This window comes from Ceratotherium simum, chromosome 3 (assembly GCF_057802395.1).
Source record: "Ceratotherium simum simum isolate JZ-2026a chromosome 3, ASM5780239v1, whole genome shotgun sequence".
NCBI classification, from domain to species: Eukaryota; Metazoa; Chordata; class Mammalia; order Perissodactyla; family Rhinocerotidae; genus Ceratotherium; species Ceratotherium simum.
In genome coordinates this window covers 78,145,846-78,165,435 of record NC_141902.1, presented here as the reverse complement: position 1 = coordinate 78,165,435, position 19,590 = coordinate 78,145,846, and the positions used below count along the sequence as shown (strand labels likewise).

Here is a 19,590-nt window from a genome sequence, read left to right as displayed (position 1 = left end):
CGAGGACGCGTTACCCCCTGTGGGCTCCTCGGGAATACAACACACAAAGTTTGGAGAAAGTTCAAAGGCGCTTGGGCTGACCAGTGTGGCTCTTTTCGGTTTCCCGCCCCGCCCCTCTGCGCAAGCCCCTTGAAAGTTCTCGCGCTGCCATTCGCTCTTGTTGGGGGTGGGTCCGGAACCTGTGCGCCGCGGAACCTTCGACTGCGGGCTCCAGGCTGCTCCAGGGGCGTGTTTGTGGCGCGGTTTCCGGGCAGCCCTTTTCCTTTGCATGCGGCGTTGTGTCTGGAGTTGCAGACAGCCATGGCCCCGCGGGTCTGGCGTCGACGGACCCTGGAGCGGTGTCTGAAGGAGGTCGGGAAAGCCACCAGCCAGCCGGAGTGCTTCCTCACGTAAGTGCGCCGAGTCCGGGCTCCGGGTGCGGCCCAGGTCTCCCGTGGGCGCGGGCTGCGGGCCCCCAGCAAATCCTGGAGTAGAGGGAAGGTAACGGGAAGCGTAGATCTGTTCTCCCCAAATATCAGGTAGTTTACGCCCCTCTAGCCTATCAAAATTTTTAAAATTGATAAGAGCTGGACAGTGCGGGTCTCCCAGTCGTGTGCTATGGAAATCAATCTAAGCTCAGTTATTAACGCCCGGAGGCCTCTGTTGAGTCTTAGGCACCCTCTAGCCTCTACACACACACACACGCACTAGGTTGGTTGCTCTTTTCTCCCATGTGCTCCCAAAGCACGCGTAACCCCCTGTGGGTGATACTTACCCAGGATGATGCTTACCCATCATCATACTTTATTGGAAGTTTTAACGTGTCGCTTGTCTATCAACCCTCACGACTGAGCTTCTTGAGAATTAGGACTTGCATCTCTGTTCCTGGCACAAGATCTTTATTTGTATTTTGTGGAAGGACTTAAAATTATGAAATTGTGGCTCTCAGATTTATATTTCAAAGTCGATCTCTCCTCTGAGCTCCAGGCTCACAGCAACTACAGCCATATACTCTCAGCATCTTAAATTTAACAAGTCCAAAATGAACTGTTGGTTCCATTTACTCCCCTGTACTCTGCCCTCCCTGAAATCCTTTCCCCATGCTCCACCACTTGCCTTCTCTATCTTAGTAAATGGCACCTCTATCTTTCTAGTCGTTCAGACATGTAACTAAGCTACTTTCTTGATGTCTTCTTTTTTATCAGTTTTACATCTAATTCCTTAGCAAATCCTGTCAGTTCTGTCTCAAAACTGTATTCCAAGTTCAACTACCTCTCATGGTATCCACTGCTCTAGCCCAGAACAGTTCATCATCATCCTTTGCCTGGACAGCTGCATGAGCCTCCTAATCACCCTAACTTCATTCCTTTTCCTCCATAGGCCATCTTTACAAAGTGTAAATTATATCATTTTGTTCCTCTGCTTAAAACCTGATGTCTTGTCTTTACACTTAAAATGGCAAACTCTTACCTCTGAGCTCTGCATGATTTGGTTCCCACCTACCTCTCTAACCTTACCTGCCTCCTTCACCACACTGCATCCATGCTGGCCTTGCTGTTCCTCAGACTCACCAAGCTCGTGTCTGTCGTAGGAAGTTTGTTCTTACTATTTCTTCTGCCTAGAATACATGTTTCTAGATCTTTGTAAGACTGTCTTCTTATGTATAGGTCTCATCTCAGATGGCATATCCTCAGGGATGAATTTTCTGACCTCTCTTGCTAAAACAAGTGTTGACCATTGGCTGACTGAATGAATAGAGTGGTATATAATATAGCAGAATTGAAAATTTAAGGCTAAGATTCACTACATATCTCTAGGCAAATAGATCTGTAATGATTTTCATGTCTAAAATCCATACAGCAGATTCACAGATATTTAGTTGACATTTTTTATACATTAATGTGGCTCATCAGCAAGATGATACACTCTTGGGGGCTAGAATCTATACTTAAAATTGACATTTCATTCAAATTTGACTTTGCACAAGAGTTGGGCTTTTTTTTCTTTTAATTCAGAGTGCTGTGAAATTACCACCTGTTATTATAAATCTCATTTAACTTCCTCCTCCCGATTCCTTAATAGGATTCAAGATGAATTGGCATCAAACTTCACTTCTTTAACAAAAGTACTTTATGACTTTAATAAAATACTAGAGAATGGCAGAATCCATGGAAGCCGTTTAAAAAAACTGGTGATAGACAATTTTGACGATGAGCAGATTTGGCAACAACTGGAATTGCAAAATGAACCAATTTTACAGTACTTCCAGAATGCAATTAGTGAAACCATTAAAGATGAAGACATCAGTCTTCTCCCAGAGAATGAGGACCAGGAGTGTGAAGAGGATGGCTCAGACATGGAGGCTGACGGCCAGGAGGACCTAGAACAAGATTTGGAGGAGGACGAAGTGTCAGACCTGAGTGGTGATGATCCTAAAGGGGATGAGAGAGCTAAAAACTCTAGCAAATTTGACCTAAGAGAAAGCCCCGTTTTCAGTGATGAGGATTCTGATCTTGACTTTGATATCAGCAAACTGGAACAGCAGAGCAAGGTGCAAAACCAAGTGCCTAGGAAACCAAGAGAAAAGTCCATAGTAGATGATAAATTCTTCAAACTGTCTGAAATGGAGACCTTTTTAGAAAACATGGAAAAAGAAGAGGAACAAAAAGAGGAGGAGGAGGAGGAGAAAGATATTGACTTTTTTGAAGATGTTAATTCTGATGAAGATGAGGGAGGACTGTTTGGAAGTCAAAACGTTAAGGTAAAGTTTTGGGGAGAGGAGAGAAAGAAAGCACTTTCTGCCTTCTCAAATTAGATTTGTTCTGTTTTTCGAGAAAGGGTTTAAAACACTTCAGAACTCACTAGGGCATAAGTGAAATATTTAGATCAGTTGAAAAAAATTGACTGGAAAAATTAAACTAAAGCCATCATTTCCTTATTACAAAATACTTGTTTTGTAGCTAAGAAGCATAATCACACATTTTAGAGATATTCAGAATTTTCCTTCAAACATATATTTTCACCAAGCGCTAAAAATAATAATAAAAGGAAGGCATTTGTATACTTTATTTAGGCTGGGATATTTTGAGAATAACTGTAGTTGGAAGATTTAGATATATGGAATATTGTACTCTATCATTTCAGTTATAAATGAATCTATACTTAGATTCAGGTTGTATGTTCTGATAGTTCTTATGGTTTTATGGTAGTGTTATTAGTTTCCAATTTGCCCTAATAACTATTTTTAGCTTATAATGTTAAAGTTAGAGAGCTGTGTATATACACAGACAATACACATACACACATATGCATATTTTAATGCATTTTTCTGTCCTTAATTAAAAGTTTTAAAAGTCCTTTTATTTTAGTCAGGTAAAAGTTCCAGAAACCTGAAATACAAAGATTTTTTTGATCCAGTTGAAAGTGATGAAGACATAGCGAGTGCTCATGATGATGAGCTGGGTTCAAATGAAGAAGAGGAAGAAATTGCTGAGGAAGAAGAGGAAGAAATTGCTGAGGAAGAAGAAGAAAGCATTTCTGAAACGTGAGTATTTTGAATTATCCTTTACATTGTAGACTGGAGCGGCCCAATCATATACGTGTACTCATAGTTGTCAAATATATTTATCCTAAGAAGTTAGATTCTCTAAGATCAAATAGTAGATTCTCTAAGCTCAGATAGTCTCAAGATAGCCCAAAGAAAGTCTCTGAATTTCGAGACATCAGAGGTCATCTCATGAAGATAAAGATTACTGGCAGTAGCAATCAAACCTTTATTACAAGGAGCTTTGATTTGTTTTTTGTGCCAATAAAAATCCCCTGTTATTTTTGTGAAATAAGTTTGTATTGTAGATTGATGAATAATTTATTTTCTGTATGTTGGATGCTTTTTGTTCTATTTGACCTAAATAATTCCTTGTTGTACCTTAATAACTGAATGACTTTAGAAGTTCTGAATATTCGATTGCATTGGGTGTACGAAAGAAAAACTTTTATTACTAGAAAGTTTATTCCTTTTTGTTTTCCTAATGAAAAGTAGTGTGTTTCCTGTCATAAGTGTTTTGATATTATAGGGATGAAGATAATGATCTTGAAGAAGGTGAAGACAGTAAACAACATAAAGAAAGCTTGAAAAGAGTGACCTTTGCTTTGCCAGATGATGAGGATACTGAAGATACAAATATCTTAAGTGTTAAGAAAGATTCTGATGAAGTTAAATCCTCTTTTGAAAAAAGACAGGAAAAGGTAATTATTAGGAATTTAAATGCTTAAATTTAAATTTAAAGTCTATAGAACTTAGAGGCTAGTAACTAATCTCCATTTTTTTGGTGGAACTCTTAATTATCCTTTAAGAAAACAAAACAAAAATCTTGCTGCTACTCTCTAAAGCACATTGTATAGAGATGCCCATGTGGAAAGCAGCTAATTTGCAAAAAATTGGTGCTGCATTTCCCAACCTGAGGCTTTCAATTTCGGGCCCATGTATAAAACATGTTTCTTTTCTCTGTCCTTGGTGTCTTTATACCTGTGGCATGTCTTTCTTGATTAGCTGTCCTGTGGACCTCTCCTTATAACTCTTTCAGCTGCTCTTAAGGATACTAGGGTGCTCTGCACATGGCTTTTGTGAGTGCTACATAGCCTGAATTTTAATACCATCTCAAACTCATCTTCCAAAGTTGATACAAATTATTTCATTGTGATATAATTTCAGACAAATGAAATGTCATTTGAAAATTATAGACATAGTCTGGCTCCAATCATTTGGCTCTATCATTTAACCACCTTAGAATTATGTCACACAATTAGAAGTGAGAATAGGCAAATAACCAAAGATACCAAGGAGATCAAAAGAATTATTAAAAAAAGAGAATCTGAATTAAATCCATGATTGTCCGATTGTCCCCAGAAGAGAAAGTCTAAAGAAAAAAAAGCACCATAAAAGAAAATAAGAAATTTGTCAATGAGTTAGTGTCCTCCTCTGCCTGCCTACCACTCCCACTCTTCCCCCCCAAACAAGAAAAGGAGATTTAGTTTTACTGGGGAAGTATATCAAACTTTCAAGAAATAGATAATTTAATGCTGTTTAATCAATTCCCATATGTAAAGAGTAAAGTAAAGCTTCCAAACTTTTTTCTTGTGAAGCTGTTATAACATGAATACCCAACCAAACCTGACAAAGGTAGCATTAAAACACACGTACAGTCGCATTTATGCAAAAATCCAAAGAGCACAATGAAAGAGTCATGCCGCCACAACCAAGTGGGCCTCATTCTCTTGACTCAGTATTAGGAAATCTATTAATTTAAATCTTGGTTAAGGAGAAAAACTGTATGGTCACCTCCATATATGTCAAAAAGACATTTGATAAAATTCAATATCCATTCCTAATTTTTTTTACTCCTAGTGAAATGCAGATACATCTAGCCAAAAGGTGCCATCATGTTTAATGGAGAAATTCTAGAGACATCCCTTTAAAATCAAGAATAAGACAAAATGTCCCCTCTTAGTATTACCACTGTTATTTAACATTCTCTTAGAAGTGTTAGCCAGAGCAACTACAAAACAGAAAGATAAGAGGTAAGAAAAACTGAAACAAAAGCATTAATATTTGCAGTGGATACTGGAAAAACCAAGCAGATGAACTGAAAGGCTATTAGGAAAAATAAGAGAATTCAGGAAGGTAGCTGAATAAGCTGGTATTTTATACACAAAAGTCATTATAGATATTGTCTTTTAGAAGTTGGAGATAGTTAGGATTTGGAGTATGGGGTCAAAAGAGACTCCATTAGATACTAATGTTCTAATCAAAAAAATTTACCTAATCTTGGAATGCTCTAATAATTAAAATTGGTAGTAGCTTGTGTACAGATAGGTCGTTTGGCTGGAATAGAGCCCAGAAATATAACCAAATGCTTCTGGGGAAATTTACTATATTATAAACATGACATTTAAAATCAGTGGGGAAAAGAGGTCATGTGCAGCTCCTCACCCCACCTCAGACAACAGGAATGGGAAGGTACTATTGGCATAATTAAGACAAGAACAAACCAGAGTTGTATTGAAGAACAATAAATACATTTCTTGCTTTCCCACTTTTAAAAATATTAATTGCTTTTACACAACTATAAGTCTAATTTGTGTCCTAAATGTATAGTAACTCCTTTTGTCTCTTTCTTAGATGAATGAAAAAATTGCATCTTTAGAAAAAGAGTTGTTGGAAAAAAAACCTTGGCAGCTTCAAGGGGAAGTGACAGCACAAAAGCGGCCAGAGAACAGCCTCCTGGAAGAGACCTTGCACTTTGACCACGCGGTCCGCATGGGTGCGTGGGCCCGCAGGCTTCTGCAAGTGTTCCCTTGTGTGCTTTTTCTATGGTTCTGTTCCATAGAAAGATTTGGGAGTGATATTCATCCTTTTCTTCTACTTTTTTATTTTAAAATCTTGCAGGCATACAGAAAAGTTGAAAAAATAGTATAGCAAACATATGTATCGCCACTGAGCTAGATTCACCAGTTGTTAACATTTTGCAGTATTTGCTTTCTCCCCTATGTATGTGTGTGATTGTATGTATGTACTTTTTTCCCTGAATCATTTGAAAGTGGCCATATCATGACACTTCATTTCACTCTGAAGTATTTTTAGATATATCTTCTAAGAACTTGGACATTCTCCTATATAGCTACAATGCCATTAATTCAAGAATTACTGATACATTAATGTTGTCATTGTCCTCTGATTCAATTGTGAACGCCCGCCAGAAACCCTGGTCATCTCATCAAATTCTTTTTTGTACCCATTAATTCAAAATGAATTGCTAGAGAGAATGGAAAAGAGGGAGAGACTCGCCAGGTGCATGAGTAAAAGTGTTAGCACTCACTACCATGTATATTCTAGTTTATGGCTCTCAAACTGGAGGGAGCATCAGAGGGCTAGTTAAAACACAGATAGGTGTCCTCTTCCACCTACTTTTCTGATTCGGGAGGTGTGAGATGGGGCCCAAGTATTTACATTTCTAACAAGTCCCAAGGGTTGTTGATGCTGCTGGTTCAAGGACTAGCCTTTGAGAACCACTGGTCTAGTTTATATCTACTTAATGAGTACATTTCATATTTCCTTTAGCACCTGTGATCACAGAGGAAACTACCCTTCAACTAGAAGATATCATTAAGCAGAGAATAAGAGATCAGGTCAGTAAGAATGAAATTTAACTTAATTTAAAATTCACTGGAAATTATATGACAGTATTTTGGGAGTCGAAATAATGCTCTGCTTTCATAGAAATTTTGTTTTTCTCAGTTTTTCATTTAAAAGTCATAAATCTAGACTAGGAGTGTCCTCAACTTTTGTTGTGTGAGGTGCTGCCGTTCACTAGTGCCCAGGAAAGACAGGTGTTGTGGGGCTGGCCCCGTGGCTTGGCGGTTAGTTGCGCGCGCTCCGCTGCTGGCGGCCCAGGGTTCGATCCTGGGCGCGTACCGATGCCCCGCTTCTCCGGCCATGCTGGGGCCACGTCCCACATACAGCGGCTAGAAGGATGTGCAGCTATGACCTACAACTATCTGCTGGGGCTTTGGGGGAAAAAATAAATAAATAAAAAATTAAAAAAAAAAAAAAAGACCGATGTTGTGCCTGAGGAGAAAGGGGTAACGAGCCATTGCCAGTCTCCCCTGCACCGTGCTGACCTGTAGTGTGGTGTGGGATGAAGCTGATGGAGGGTAGCAGGTGTGATGATTGGTGTCTGTTTTGACATGGTCACACCCAGGACCCTTGGTCTAGACATAGTATCTGGTGCGACAAACCTGGCAAGGAGTTTTTAAGAATTGATCTTATTTTGTAAACTTAGGATAAAACTTGCATATGTGACATGTTCTATAAGAGATCGTTTTATAACGTGTAGAATTTTAGCTTACACTTTTGCGTCTGAAATATACACTATATACAGAATATCTTTAAATTTTAAATGAAATGAGACAAACTCAGATCTTGACTTTTAAACAAACCGTGATAGGGAAATGTGGAATTAAAGTTGGTAACCAGGAGAAAGACACATTTAAAACAAAAACAAAATGGATACTCGAGTAATGTCCTCTTTGCCTTTCATGATACTTATTCTTTGTGACTTGAATAGTCATTTCAGAGGTTAAAAATTACTTCTTTTTTGCTATAGTTTGCTTCTTCTGGAATAATAATGTTCCAGAGGAAGATTAAGTGAGCCTAGAAAGAAATTATAGATTTTGTTAATTTATATTCCACCTGCCTTTCCTATTTTAGGCTTGGGATGATGTAGTACGTAAAGAAAAACCTAAAGAGGATGCATATGAATATAAAAAGCGTTTAACGTTAGACCATGAGAAGAGTAAATTGAGCCTTGCTGAAATTTATGAACAGGAATATATCAAACTCAACCAGGTAAGGAAGCCTTTAAGGCACAACAATTGTTTTTAAAGGAAGAGAAGTAGAGACCCAGCTCTGCTGGCTCTACTGTGACGGTTGAAATTCATGAAACACAGAAACCTTGAGCTCTTGGGTCACCTCGTTTAGAAATAGAGGGGTTATAATGTTCCCACTGAATGCCGGGGGGGCGGTTTGTGGTTTGTCACTGGTCATCTGATTTTTTCACAGCTAGTTCACTTTCCAGCAATTGTTACAGTAGTGCTACAATTTTAAAATCATTTCTCATTCACACTTTTGAACTTACTGACATATTTTATCAGATTATCTGTGAATTCATTCAGATTTTTGGGTCTGGTAGGTTTTTGTTTTTTGTTTCTTTTTACATAGAGATTCTTAAAAAAAAATCGGGTTGAATAGGACAAAGTCATATTTCCAAAAATATTATATTCCTAATATAATAATTGAATTATTCCTTCACATTTGATTTATTGGAAATGTGGTCAATGTGTGCTTGAGGATGAGATGGTATTTTTATTCTGCAAAGGCCATTTAAGATTTCTACCAGATTTAGTTAGTTAATGCCACTTAAGCAGCGACAGCGAACAGTGCCTTTGATGGCACTGTGAAGTTGAAGAACAGAAAGATTTGAATTAAAATTCTTTCCGGCTGCTTTGCAACCCTAGGTGGTAGATGAGAGAACATGTGTACAGCCTCAGTCGATGCTTATTGAACATCACCTGATTACTTTGAGGAGATTCAGTAAATACAGAAAGTATTTGGTAACCATGAGAGTTAAAAATTAAACTAAGTATGTAATGCAACAGCTTGTACCAGCTCTGTAAATGTTAGTTTTATTTATATCTTGGAAGTCAACAGCCAGTTCACAAGTTTGTGAGTATGACTTAATTTAGGCTAATTCTAGAACCATTCCATTAAGAGTTAGTCTGGGGATGACCATCAGTATTTCTCAAAGTTTGGTATCCAAGTTAGAGGTAATAAACAAGATGATGTGCTGGTAAACAGCACATGAAGGAATCTTTAATCTTAGTTGTATGTGTATGATTTCACAGGACTTACTACCTGGGATGAGGCAAAAACACATGTTTGGGATAAAAATATGAGTTAAGTTAAAATAGTAAGAAGCAGTAACAAGTGTTTGGACATAGCTGTAAGGTGGGCTCTGATGACAGACAGTGGGAACACAGACCTGGATGCATCTCTGGCACCAGGGTCGTGGAAGCAAAGAGCCATTTGCTCCTCAGTTCTGGCTATTTTTGTTTGTTTCTTTTGCTTATGTCTTAATTAAAAAGCAAGCAAATAAAAACTGTCCTAGCCTTCTAGAATAAGCATTTTGGGCAGGGGGAAAAGGGAAGTATAAAGTTTGCCTTTTCTCCTCAGAATGAAAACTGCTGTCGAGTTTTTGTGTGATTTAGAATAAATCTTTAACAAATTTTATATAAATAAAAGAAAACAAAGTCCCTCAATCCAAATGGATATTTGGATAATTTTTGTGAAGTCTACATTAACACCTTAGTTCTTTTTTTTTTTTTTAATTGAGGTGAGATTCACATAACATAGAATTGACCATTTTAAAGTAAACAATTCAGGGGCATTTAGTATATGCACAGTGTTTTGCAACCACTATCTCTATCCAGTTCCAAAACGTTTTCATCACCTCAAAATAAATTTCCATACCCATTGAGCCGTTGCTTCCCATTCTTCCCTCACCCCTGCCCCTGATGACCACCAATCTGCATTCGTTCTCTAAGGGTTTACTTATTCTAGATATTTCATGTAAGTGGAATCATATAATATATGACCTTTTGTGTCTGACTTCTTTCACTTAGCATAATGTTTTCAAAATTGTGGCATGTGTCAGTATTCATTTCTTTTTTATGGCTAAATAAAATTCCATTGTATGTACATACCACAGTTTACTTATCCACTCATTAGTTGATGAGCATTTGGGCTCTTTCTAGCTTTTGGCTATTGTGAATAGTGCTGCTCTGGACATATGTGTACATTTATTTGTTTGAGTACCTATTTTTAATTCTCTTGGGTATATACCTAAGGGTGGAATTGCAGGGTCATATGGTAATTCTCTGTTAAACTTTTTGAGGAATTACCAAACTTGTTTCAACTCTGACTGCACCATTTTACATTCTCACCAATGATGCACAAGAGTTCCAGTTCCTCCACATCCTTGCCAACACTTGTTACTTTCCCTTTTTTTTTAAATGATAGCCATCCTAGTGGGAATAGCTTAGTTCTTGAGAGAAATAAATACCAAGAGAATTAAATGGTAAGTTCTAAATGTTAGAGGTAATGGTTGCTGCAGCTCCTCAAGTGCACATCACATTTCTTCTCTTAGGGGCTGGCACCATTGTGGTATTGATAACTTGAGTTTTGCCTTGGTATATTTCTTTGGAGCTGAAGCCTTAATGATGAGAAATGGGGAATACCTATTGTCATTGGCCTTCAGCGTTTTGTCCTGTGATGTATATTAAGCTGCTTAGTCTGATGTTGTTGAATTTATTCCCTAAGCAAAAAACAGCAGAAGAAGAAAATCCAGAGCACGTAGAAATTCAGAAGATGATGGATTCCCTCTTCTTAAAATTGGATGCCCTCTCAAACTTTCACTTCATCCCTAAACCGGTAAGTGTGTTAACATTTCAGTGTGTAGATAGAGCAGATGTGAGCTTGTGTCAGTCTGGCTCTGTATTTGGTTTTAGGATAGAAACCTGCAGGGATTCCCTGTAAATTACAGGCAGGGCCTCCCATGAGAAAGGCTCATGTCTGATCTCATGACAATTCTGGCTTCGCCCCTGCTGATCCAGGCTGATCTCCAGTGGGCCCTTGCCAGACCCTCAGCCTTAGCCACAGGGTTTCCTCTTTCTCACCCTGTCTCCTGGTTTGGTCTTCAGTTGCATTTTTGTCTGTGATTGGTCTGGACACATGTGATGTCCAGACCTGGCATGGACTGAATACTTGCTATGTGCTGTATTAGGTCCTTTGTGGACATTAACTCCTTTCCTCCCATTTTTTTGAGACATAATTGACATATAACATTGTATAAGTTTAAGATGTACAACGTAATGATTTGACATATGTATATGTTGCAAAATGATTACCACAATGTTTAGTTAACACCCGTCACCTCACATAGTTAGAATTTTTTTTTCTTGTGATGAGAACTTTTAAGACCTACTCTCTTAGCAACTTTCATATGTACAATACAGTCTTGTGGACTGTAGTTGTCATGCAGTGGTGGCCTAGATTCCCAGGACTTATTTATCTTATAACTGGAAGTTTGTCCCTTTTGACCACCTTCACCCATTTCCCCCACTGCCGCAGCTCTGGCAGCCACCAGTCTGTTCTCTGTTTCTATCAGTAATTTTTTTTAGATTCCACATCTGAGTGGCATTGTACAGTATTTGTCTTTCTCTGTCTGACTGACTTCACTTAGCATAATGCCCTTAAGGTCCATCCATGTTGTTGCAAATGGCAGAATTTCCTTTTTACTGCTGAATAATATTCCATATACACACAGTGGAATATTATTCAGCAGTATATGTATCTATATATATATTGATGCACACTTAGGTTGTTTCCATGTCTTGGTTGTTGTAAAAAATGCTGTAATGAACATGGAGGTGCAGTTATTTCTTTGAGCCAGACAGAGCTTCCAGCTTGGCTCTGCAGATGGTCTGGTTGGGATCTCTACTCAGGTGCTGCTGTGAGGAGGAACACGGTCTGCCAAGATCAGAGCGCTGTTTGCTGTAAGCCCTGCCCCTGTTCTCTGTCCCAGCCTGATCCCCAGTGGTCAATCCCTGCAGATATTCTCAGTGATCCATGTGAGGCAGACATGATTGGGCCTACCCAGAAGCGTCCTGCAACGCTAGGGAGCTGGAAGTTCACCGTGTGCTCTCTTTTCCCGCTGGAGAAACTGTAGGGCCAGAGGGGCCTTCTCAGTGGGTGCTGTGCCAGCCGGCGGGAGGGATGATGTGGTCATAGTGTAGCCTCTCTTTTTTCCCTTCTAATGCGGTCCGTCTCAGTCTCTGGTCCAGAGAGTTACTTCAGCCTCATACCTTGGTTCTGGGCTTTTCAAAATGGTGTCTTTTCCATGGATAGTGCTAGTTGGTTTGGTGAGGAGGACTAAAGTTGGAATCGACTTATGTCACCATCTTGATGACGTCAGTGCCCCTGTACTTTAACTCTTAATCCACAAGACACTGAGGCAGATATTACTCTTTCTGTTTTGCAGATGAGGAAACCAAGGCTTAGGAGGTGGGAGGGTCAGATCTAACTCTGGGCCCATGCTCTCTCTGCTGCGTGTTGCTCCCTGGGCCAGCCCCAAACATGTCTAGTGCTCTCCCTCTCTGCCTGTTTGACTCCCACCCAGACTTGGCTCAGTGCCTGTCTACTCCTTGGAGCTTCCTGTCCTACTCACCACTTTCTGTGAAGCCATGCAACATACCATCCTTTTGGTGCTTGCTCACCTATCGCCCCTTGGTGTCTCTTGTGGTATTGTCCGGAAATGGGATGTCATGAATCAGGGACTAGTCTAGAAGTCAGAAACCTGAGTCTGATTCTGCCCCTAACTAGATTTGTGATTTAGGCAGATCGCTTCACATTTAATCTATACAGAAGTGGTAATCTCCAAGATGCTTTCTGATTCTTGAATGGTTAGGTGATTTTTTCTGTGCGAGTATTTTGTCTTCTCAAACGGACAATCAGCTTTTATCACCTGCTTTTTTGTTTTTGTTTAATTGAGGTGTAATTTATATGATGGTAAGTTTTTGGTGGCAGGAACCATCTTTAGATTCCCAAAGTGCCTAGTTTGGGCTGTGTACAGTTTGGGCTGTGTAAAATAAACAGATGAAGGGAAGAGAGAAATTTCTCAACCCTTCTTGGCCAGCAGGTCTTACTGTGAAAAAAGTCTTACTGATATGAAGGACTCCATCCCTTCCCGTGCCTTATGACAGGGCTCCTTCCCACCCCTCTAGTCTCCGTAACTTGCTATCCCCCGGCCATACTGGTCTTCCGGTACCTTCAGCTGGCGAAGTGCCTCCTTCCTTGTGCCTTCCTGCTGGGCTCTCCCCCAGGCCCATTAGGCTGCCCTTCCTCTTTTCCATGGCTGGCTCCTTCCTATCTCTGAAGTCTCAGACCAAACGCCCCCTCCCTCTCTCTGCATTTGTCCCTACTCTGCTCCTTTCCCTCATTGCACCATAGCACAATTGCAGTCTTTGGTTGATTGTTCATTGTTCTCTACTCATTTTCAAGCCAGCACGAATGTATTTTGTTCACTGCCATTTCACTGCTGTGTTCATCACACTAGCATAGAACCTGACGTGGGGAAGTACTCAGACATTCCTTGGAATCTTGGAATTGAAAAATGAATGTATTTGTGTCTGCCTGCCCCAGTTTAAAAGCCTGTCTTACTTATTTTCTTCTTCAGAAATGTAGAATTTCTGATATAGGTTCCCCCTCAGGCTGGTACTTCAGGGGCCATCTCTGTAGACTCTGTTAACCTTAGTCATCATTTTTTTGTTATTTTTTTTGAGTTGTCTCCATTTTCTCCATGTTTCTCTTTAAATTGTGGAATGGAACACACTGTTTCCCATAAATAGTTGAACAGTGGTCCAGTGGAAGAAATGATTTGTTCCACACTCTGACATTTTTCTCTTACTTAGAATCCAAGATTCTGTTGTGTTTATGACTTGTTTTGTTGTTTCTGTAGTTTCCTGGGGCACATATCTGCCCAGTTAACTGGAAGATGGACAGGATAGGGCTGTGACAAGGAGAATGAGTGTGCAAAGGAGGCAGTGATGCGCTTTGCTGTAGAGCCCCTTTCTCCTGAGTCTCAATTCCACGCTGTCTCCAGGACACCTGCTCTTTCCCACACTTCATCCTTTACTCCACTCTGGCCAACAGTCCCTGTCCCCAGCTGCCCCTCACAGAGGTGTGTCAGTTAGATGTAAAGAACATTAGTGTAAGTGTTAGATAAATCATCACTCTTGTCCTTTTATTACCATGATCACTATGAAACAGGTTTTAATGTCTGAATTTCTTGGGTAGTTCTTTGAAAAAAGGAAAAAAAACAAATAGTCCTTCAGTTAGTGTTGCATTCTTTTCTCCTTTTTATAATTGATAGGTTTGATTTATTTTGATACTATTTTAGTTTTCCAAAACAGTTCTTCCTATTAAATGTAGTGTCTCTTTTCTAGCCTGTTCCAGAGATTAAAGTTGTCTCAAATCTGCCAGCCATAACCATGGAGGAGGTGGCCCCAGTGAGCGTTAGCGACGCAGCTCTCCTGGCGCCAGAGGAAGTCAAGGTAAGAAGCCAATGTTGAGACGTTAAATATCTGTTTATAAATTAGTTGTTTATAGCCAGGTCTCTGTTTATTTAAGGTCGTTTTCCTTGAGTTTGTAGTTTTTATTCTGATGTATCAGCAGTTTCTAAGTATAATCAAACTAATAATGTTATATAATATTCAAATACCAGTCTTCTATAATCAGCTATTATTATGAGGGTGCAGGTATAAGAATTATTATAAAAGCTATTTGTAAATAATCCAGTATCAGTATCTTGTTATAATCCAGTTTGAATACTAGCAGTGATGTTAGATTTAAAACAAATTGGTTGTACATTAGTAATCCTTTATCAGCATTTTCCCCCTTATTTTATCCATTTAATGATTATGAGTAATGGGATCGGGGTCTGGAATAGAGCACATGGGTATTGAAAGAATGCAGGCAGTCTCTGCCCTGTGAACATTGAAGCTCATGCCTTACACAGTAATGATGGTTTCTGCCAGCCTCGTCTTCCTGGCTGGCCAAGCAGCATGGCCCTCTTTTTTCCCTCCTCACTTGCTTTGCTACACCCACACCCACCCCTTCAGAACCTCTGCTACCTCTGCAAGTGACAGCCTGGGTAGGCTAGGCTGGCAGCTGAGGAGGAAAGAGAGGAAATTGATTCTCACTGGATAGATGTTTCCCTTCTGTCTCTGGGAGCCCCTGCTGTCAGCTCAGTGGCTGTCATCAGCAGCTTAGCACTGGGGCTGCCTCAGGCGTGTCCCTGGAGCCCAGGCTGGAATCTAAGTGCTGTGGGGACTTGCTTCTCTAGGACTGGTAGCTTGACAGCTGAGCTCTCCAGGCTGCCTTTGTGAAGTAGTTTGGGAACTGAACCGCCACTATAAGAGTCTGTTCTGTCAGAGAATGCATTCCAGGTCTCAAAGAGCTGAGTTACCAAAGCTCTTTGAAACGCAGGTGGGAATTGCTCTGTGTACACACACTTGGCTGTAGACATAGAGCCCATCAGCCACATTCTGTGGAATTGCTTCTCTTCCAATTCCCTGAGTTGATGTTAGGTTAGATTAACTCTCATGCTGGTGGTTATTTTTTAATAGGAAAAAAATAAAGCTGGAGATATAAAAACAGCTGCTGAGAAAACAGCTACAGACAAGAAACGAGAACGGAGGAAAAAGAAATATCGGAAGCATATGAAAATAAAAGAGAAGGAAAAGCGGAGAAAACTGCTTGAAAAGAGCAACCCAGACCAAGCAGGGAAATACACGAAGGCAGTGGCTTCAGAGAAGATAAAACAGCTGACCAAAACAGGCAGAGCTTCGCTACTAAAGGTAAGGGTGTGGGAAAGAAAACTACTGAAGGGGGCCTTTGGGAGGAAGCAGATGGCGAGCTGTAGGTGACGGTGCTCGACTGGAGCCACTGAGCCAGCAACACTGCCTGCCCACGCCCGCCTGGGGAGGAGAGGCCTCCTGCGACTGGCTGGAATAGCAGCCTTCCCTCTCTCGGGTTTTTAACGGAAGGTCCTCACAGTCCCCTGGGTTGTGGCAGTAGTTTTTCTTGACTCCCTTCTCTTTTAAATAACAAGAACAGTGCAGCAGCATAGAATGTGTATGACACCTCCATGCTAACTAGTTTAATTTCTCATAATTTCTTCTAGTCCCTTTTCATATGTATACTTTTATGCATTGTAATCACTTGGCTTCTTTTACTCATGAGCATGTTTTATAGCATGAGCATGTATTATTTTTAATTGCAGGATGAAGGTAAAGACAAAGCATTAAAGTCCTCTCAAGCATTCTTTTCTAAGTTACAAGATCAAGTCAAAATGCAAATCAATGATGCAAAGAAAACGGAGAAGAAAAAGAAGAAAAGACAGGATATTTCTGTTCATAAGTTAAAGCTGTAATATGTGTTGAATATAATGTAAATATTAATGTGTAAGCTTATATTCTGTCATTGTTTTGTTTCATAATAAAATTTTTGAGAACTTTTCTTTGCACAGATGGCAGATATTTGAGAATTCCAGTTTGAAAAGACAAAACTCCCGACTGTCTCTGGAAAGCCCTGTCTTGCTTTCTCTGGGTGTGAGGCGGGACCTAGTTCCCAAGGCCCTTCCCGCAGTGTGCTCTCGCTGGGGCCAGGGTGAAGGCCAGCTCGGGCATGCCAGCTGGTGAGCAAGAGCTGGCCTGCAGGCTGAGAAGGGCACGGGAGCCGGCCACGCCGTCACAACCAGCTGTCTACAGCAGAGGTCCTCACTCTTTAGAGTCTTGATTTTCTTCTCCCACTCCCCTGTCATCCTTTCACAAAATTGAGATTTTTGACCTTATGTCTTTCCCCTTGGGAGATGATATGATGTCACCCGACCAAAGGTTTCACTTAGGCTATAGAGCAGCGTCCGGTCAGATGCACAGAGGACAGGTGTGATCCTGATGTGATAGAAGGTGAACACAGCCAGGAAGCTAGACTGGCAGTCTGTGGAGAGTCTTCCCTGACCACCAGTGCTCTTTGTTTCAACCTCCCCATCCAGGGAAAACTGCTTTTTGTTGGGATCTCATATTATGCTTTGATGGAAATGCCTTAAGCCTGGGTAGAAAATGAGAACTAAGCTTCAGTTAAAGCAATAGGGAAAGCCCTTGTAGGTTTTCCTCTACAGAGGACAATACAGCGGTCAAGGCGAGCCTGTGGAGGTTTGTACTCTGCATTCCTGCTTACTAATTCAGGAATTACTGGCCACTTGGGGTAGACCTGGGCTGCATGTGGCTGGACTGAGCCCCAGTCAGTACTGAGGGGTGATTTGTTTCAAGTTGTATTCAGATAGAGTTCTCTTCACCAGTGTGCCTTTGTCTTCTAAACTAACAGTTTGAGTAAACCCCTGGTCTCCCTCTAGCCTTAGGGAAAAGGTCATTTTTTTTCCAGTGGTGATTTGAGTATTATATGGCCCTAGGAGTTCCTATTTTCTTTTTAAATTCAGACAATTTGCCAGTCCCCACTCACTGCTAGCATAGTTCTCTTTGCCTCGATTGTTTCTTTCATAATAATTTGTCAGGATCAGGATGTTTGATCCTGGAGTGATGATTCATTTTATCTGTCGAAGGGCAGTTTGATATTTGCAGAGTTAAAATCACTTTTATCTATCTTCCCTTTTTACCCTCACATCTAGGGGAGGTGTATCAGTTCATTTACCTTTTTAGTGTAATATTTGATACATTTGATAAATAAATGGCAAGGAGATAGGATATATTGGAGCATATGAGGAAGCAAGCCATTTGGTGTAAAACTAATTCGGCCTTCCCTTGTTTTTCCAAAAGGGCCAGATGTGGCCTTTGAGCATGCATTGTATATCTGCTTTAAGTATTTACTGTGTCCCAAAGACAAGAACAAATGCCCTTAAAGTAACTGCCCCCACATCAGCATTTCCTTAAGGATAAGCATCTCTCTCTAGACTACTGGTTGATTGCTGACCTGCTGTGACCACCCAGCTGCAGACCTCAGACCTGCTACCTGCTGTGTTCCTCAATTGCTCTATGACTTGCTGTGCCAGCTCGGCAGGCTAGACAATCTCGTGACTGTTGTAAAAGAGATATTCCAATCATATGTGATAGGTGCTCTTTGACAGTATATAACCACTCTGTACACCCCACTTCTTTGGTGTCCTTCCTTCCTTGGGGAAGGAGGGCCCCAGGCTAGTCCTTAGATCTGGCTCATAATAAACTCACCCCAATTTTGATTTATAGATTGATTATGGATTATTTGTATCGACATATTCTAAAGGTTATATTCATTTTAAATACTTGATTTGTGCCAGGTACTGTTCTAGGAACCAGGGATATAACTGAACCAAACATATAAGTCCTACACTTAAGAAGTGTGCATTCTGGTGGAATATTTACATACTTCTATATAAATTAGAAGCATAATATAACATCTGTGAAACCACCCTTTACCTAAAACACAGAACAATACTCTGTACTTCTCTGTCTGCTTCACTTACCTACGTAAAGAGAGACCCATGGTTCTGAATTGTGTTTATCACTCCTTCACATTTGTATATATTTTACCACATATGCATGTATACTAGTCAATGTTTTAATTTTGCTAGTACTTAAATTTTATGAAAATAGTACTATATGTACTCATCTGTGGCTTGCTTCTTCACTGTTGATTTCCCTAAATTCATCCATAATGCTGTTCATTCATTTTCACTGCTGCATAAGACTATGCATATTTACAATTTTATTTACCCATTCTCTTGAAGACATTTACTTTTAGTTTACGCTATTATGAATAAAGCCGTTTTGAACATCCTCTTCCCATACGGTGCTAATCTATGCTCTAGCCTCTGATGTACTTTAGAATTGCTGGGTGGAAAGTCCAAAAGATAATGCCAAGTTGTTTTTGAAGGTAGTTGTACAAATTTGCACTTAATCATATCTTTGTCAGCACTCGGTATTGGCAGGATTAAAATTTTTTTTTTTTTTTTTTGCCATTGTGGGTATAAAATGACATATCTCTGTGGTCTTAATTTATGCTTCTCTACTAATGAGATTGAGCATTTTGTTAATGGTTTATTTTCTATCATTTTTAACTAGCTTTTAATTTTGATATTTTAATGTTACAGAAAAATTCCAATAAATTTAGCCCCATTCGCTTTATTATTCCTTCTTTTTTTCTGATCAATTTGAGAGCAGGTTGGAGACATCATGGCCTTTTCCCCCTAAATACAACAGCATGTATTTCCTAAGAATATTCACTAATATGTAACCACAGTATAATTACCAAAATCAGGAAATTTAACATTGATACAATGCTATTAATCCACAGTCCGTATTCAAATTTGTCAGTTGTCCCAATAATATCCTTTATAGCTCTTTTCGCCTTGTCCAGGATCATTCCAAGATCACTCATTGTATTTG

At 39.9% G+C, this 19,590-nt stretch overlaps 1 protein-coding gene across 1 annotated transcript; it reads left to right on the top strand.

Moving 5' to 3' along the window:
- Positions 1-229: 229 nt before the first annotated feature.
- MPHOSPH10 (M-phase phosphoprotein 10) lies at positions 230-16,669 on the top strand. Its single transcript, XM_004431877.3, has 11 exons — positions 230-389; positions 2,062-2,740; positions 3,348-3,523; positions 4,053-4,224; positions 6,158-6,299; positions 7,097-7,164; positions 8,246-8,383; positions 10,913-11,023; positions 14,596-14,703; positions 15,778-16,008; positions 16,434-16,669. The coding sequence occupies exons 1-11, from the start codon at positions 301-303 to the stop codon at positions 16,581-16,583; spliced, it is 2,064 nt and encodes a 687-aa protein (XP_004431934.1). The 5' UTR covers positions 230-300; the 3' UTR covers positions 16,584-16,669.
- The last annotated feature ends 2,921 nt before the right edge of the window (positions 16,670-19,590 follow it).

Excerpts from the sequence above, each read along its gene's own strand:
- MPHOSPH10 (XM_004431877.3), top strand. The coding sequence starts at position 301 with ATGGCCCCGCGGGTCTGGCGTCGACGGACCCTGGAGCGGTGTCTGAAG. Across the intron at positions 4,225-6,157 it reads TTGAAAAAAGACAGGAAAAG|ATGAATGAAAAAATTGCATC; the intron begins GTAATTATTAGG and ends TCTCTTTCTTAG. Across the intron at positions 8,384-10,912 it reads AATATATCAAACTCAACCAG|CAAAAAACAGCAGAAGAAGA; the intron begins GTAAGGAAGCCT and ends TTATTCCCTAAG.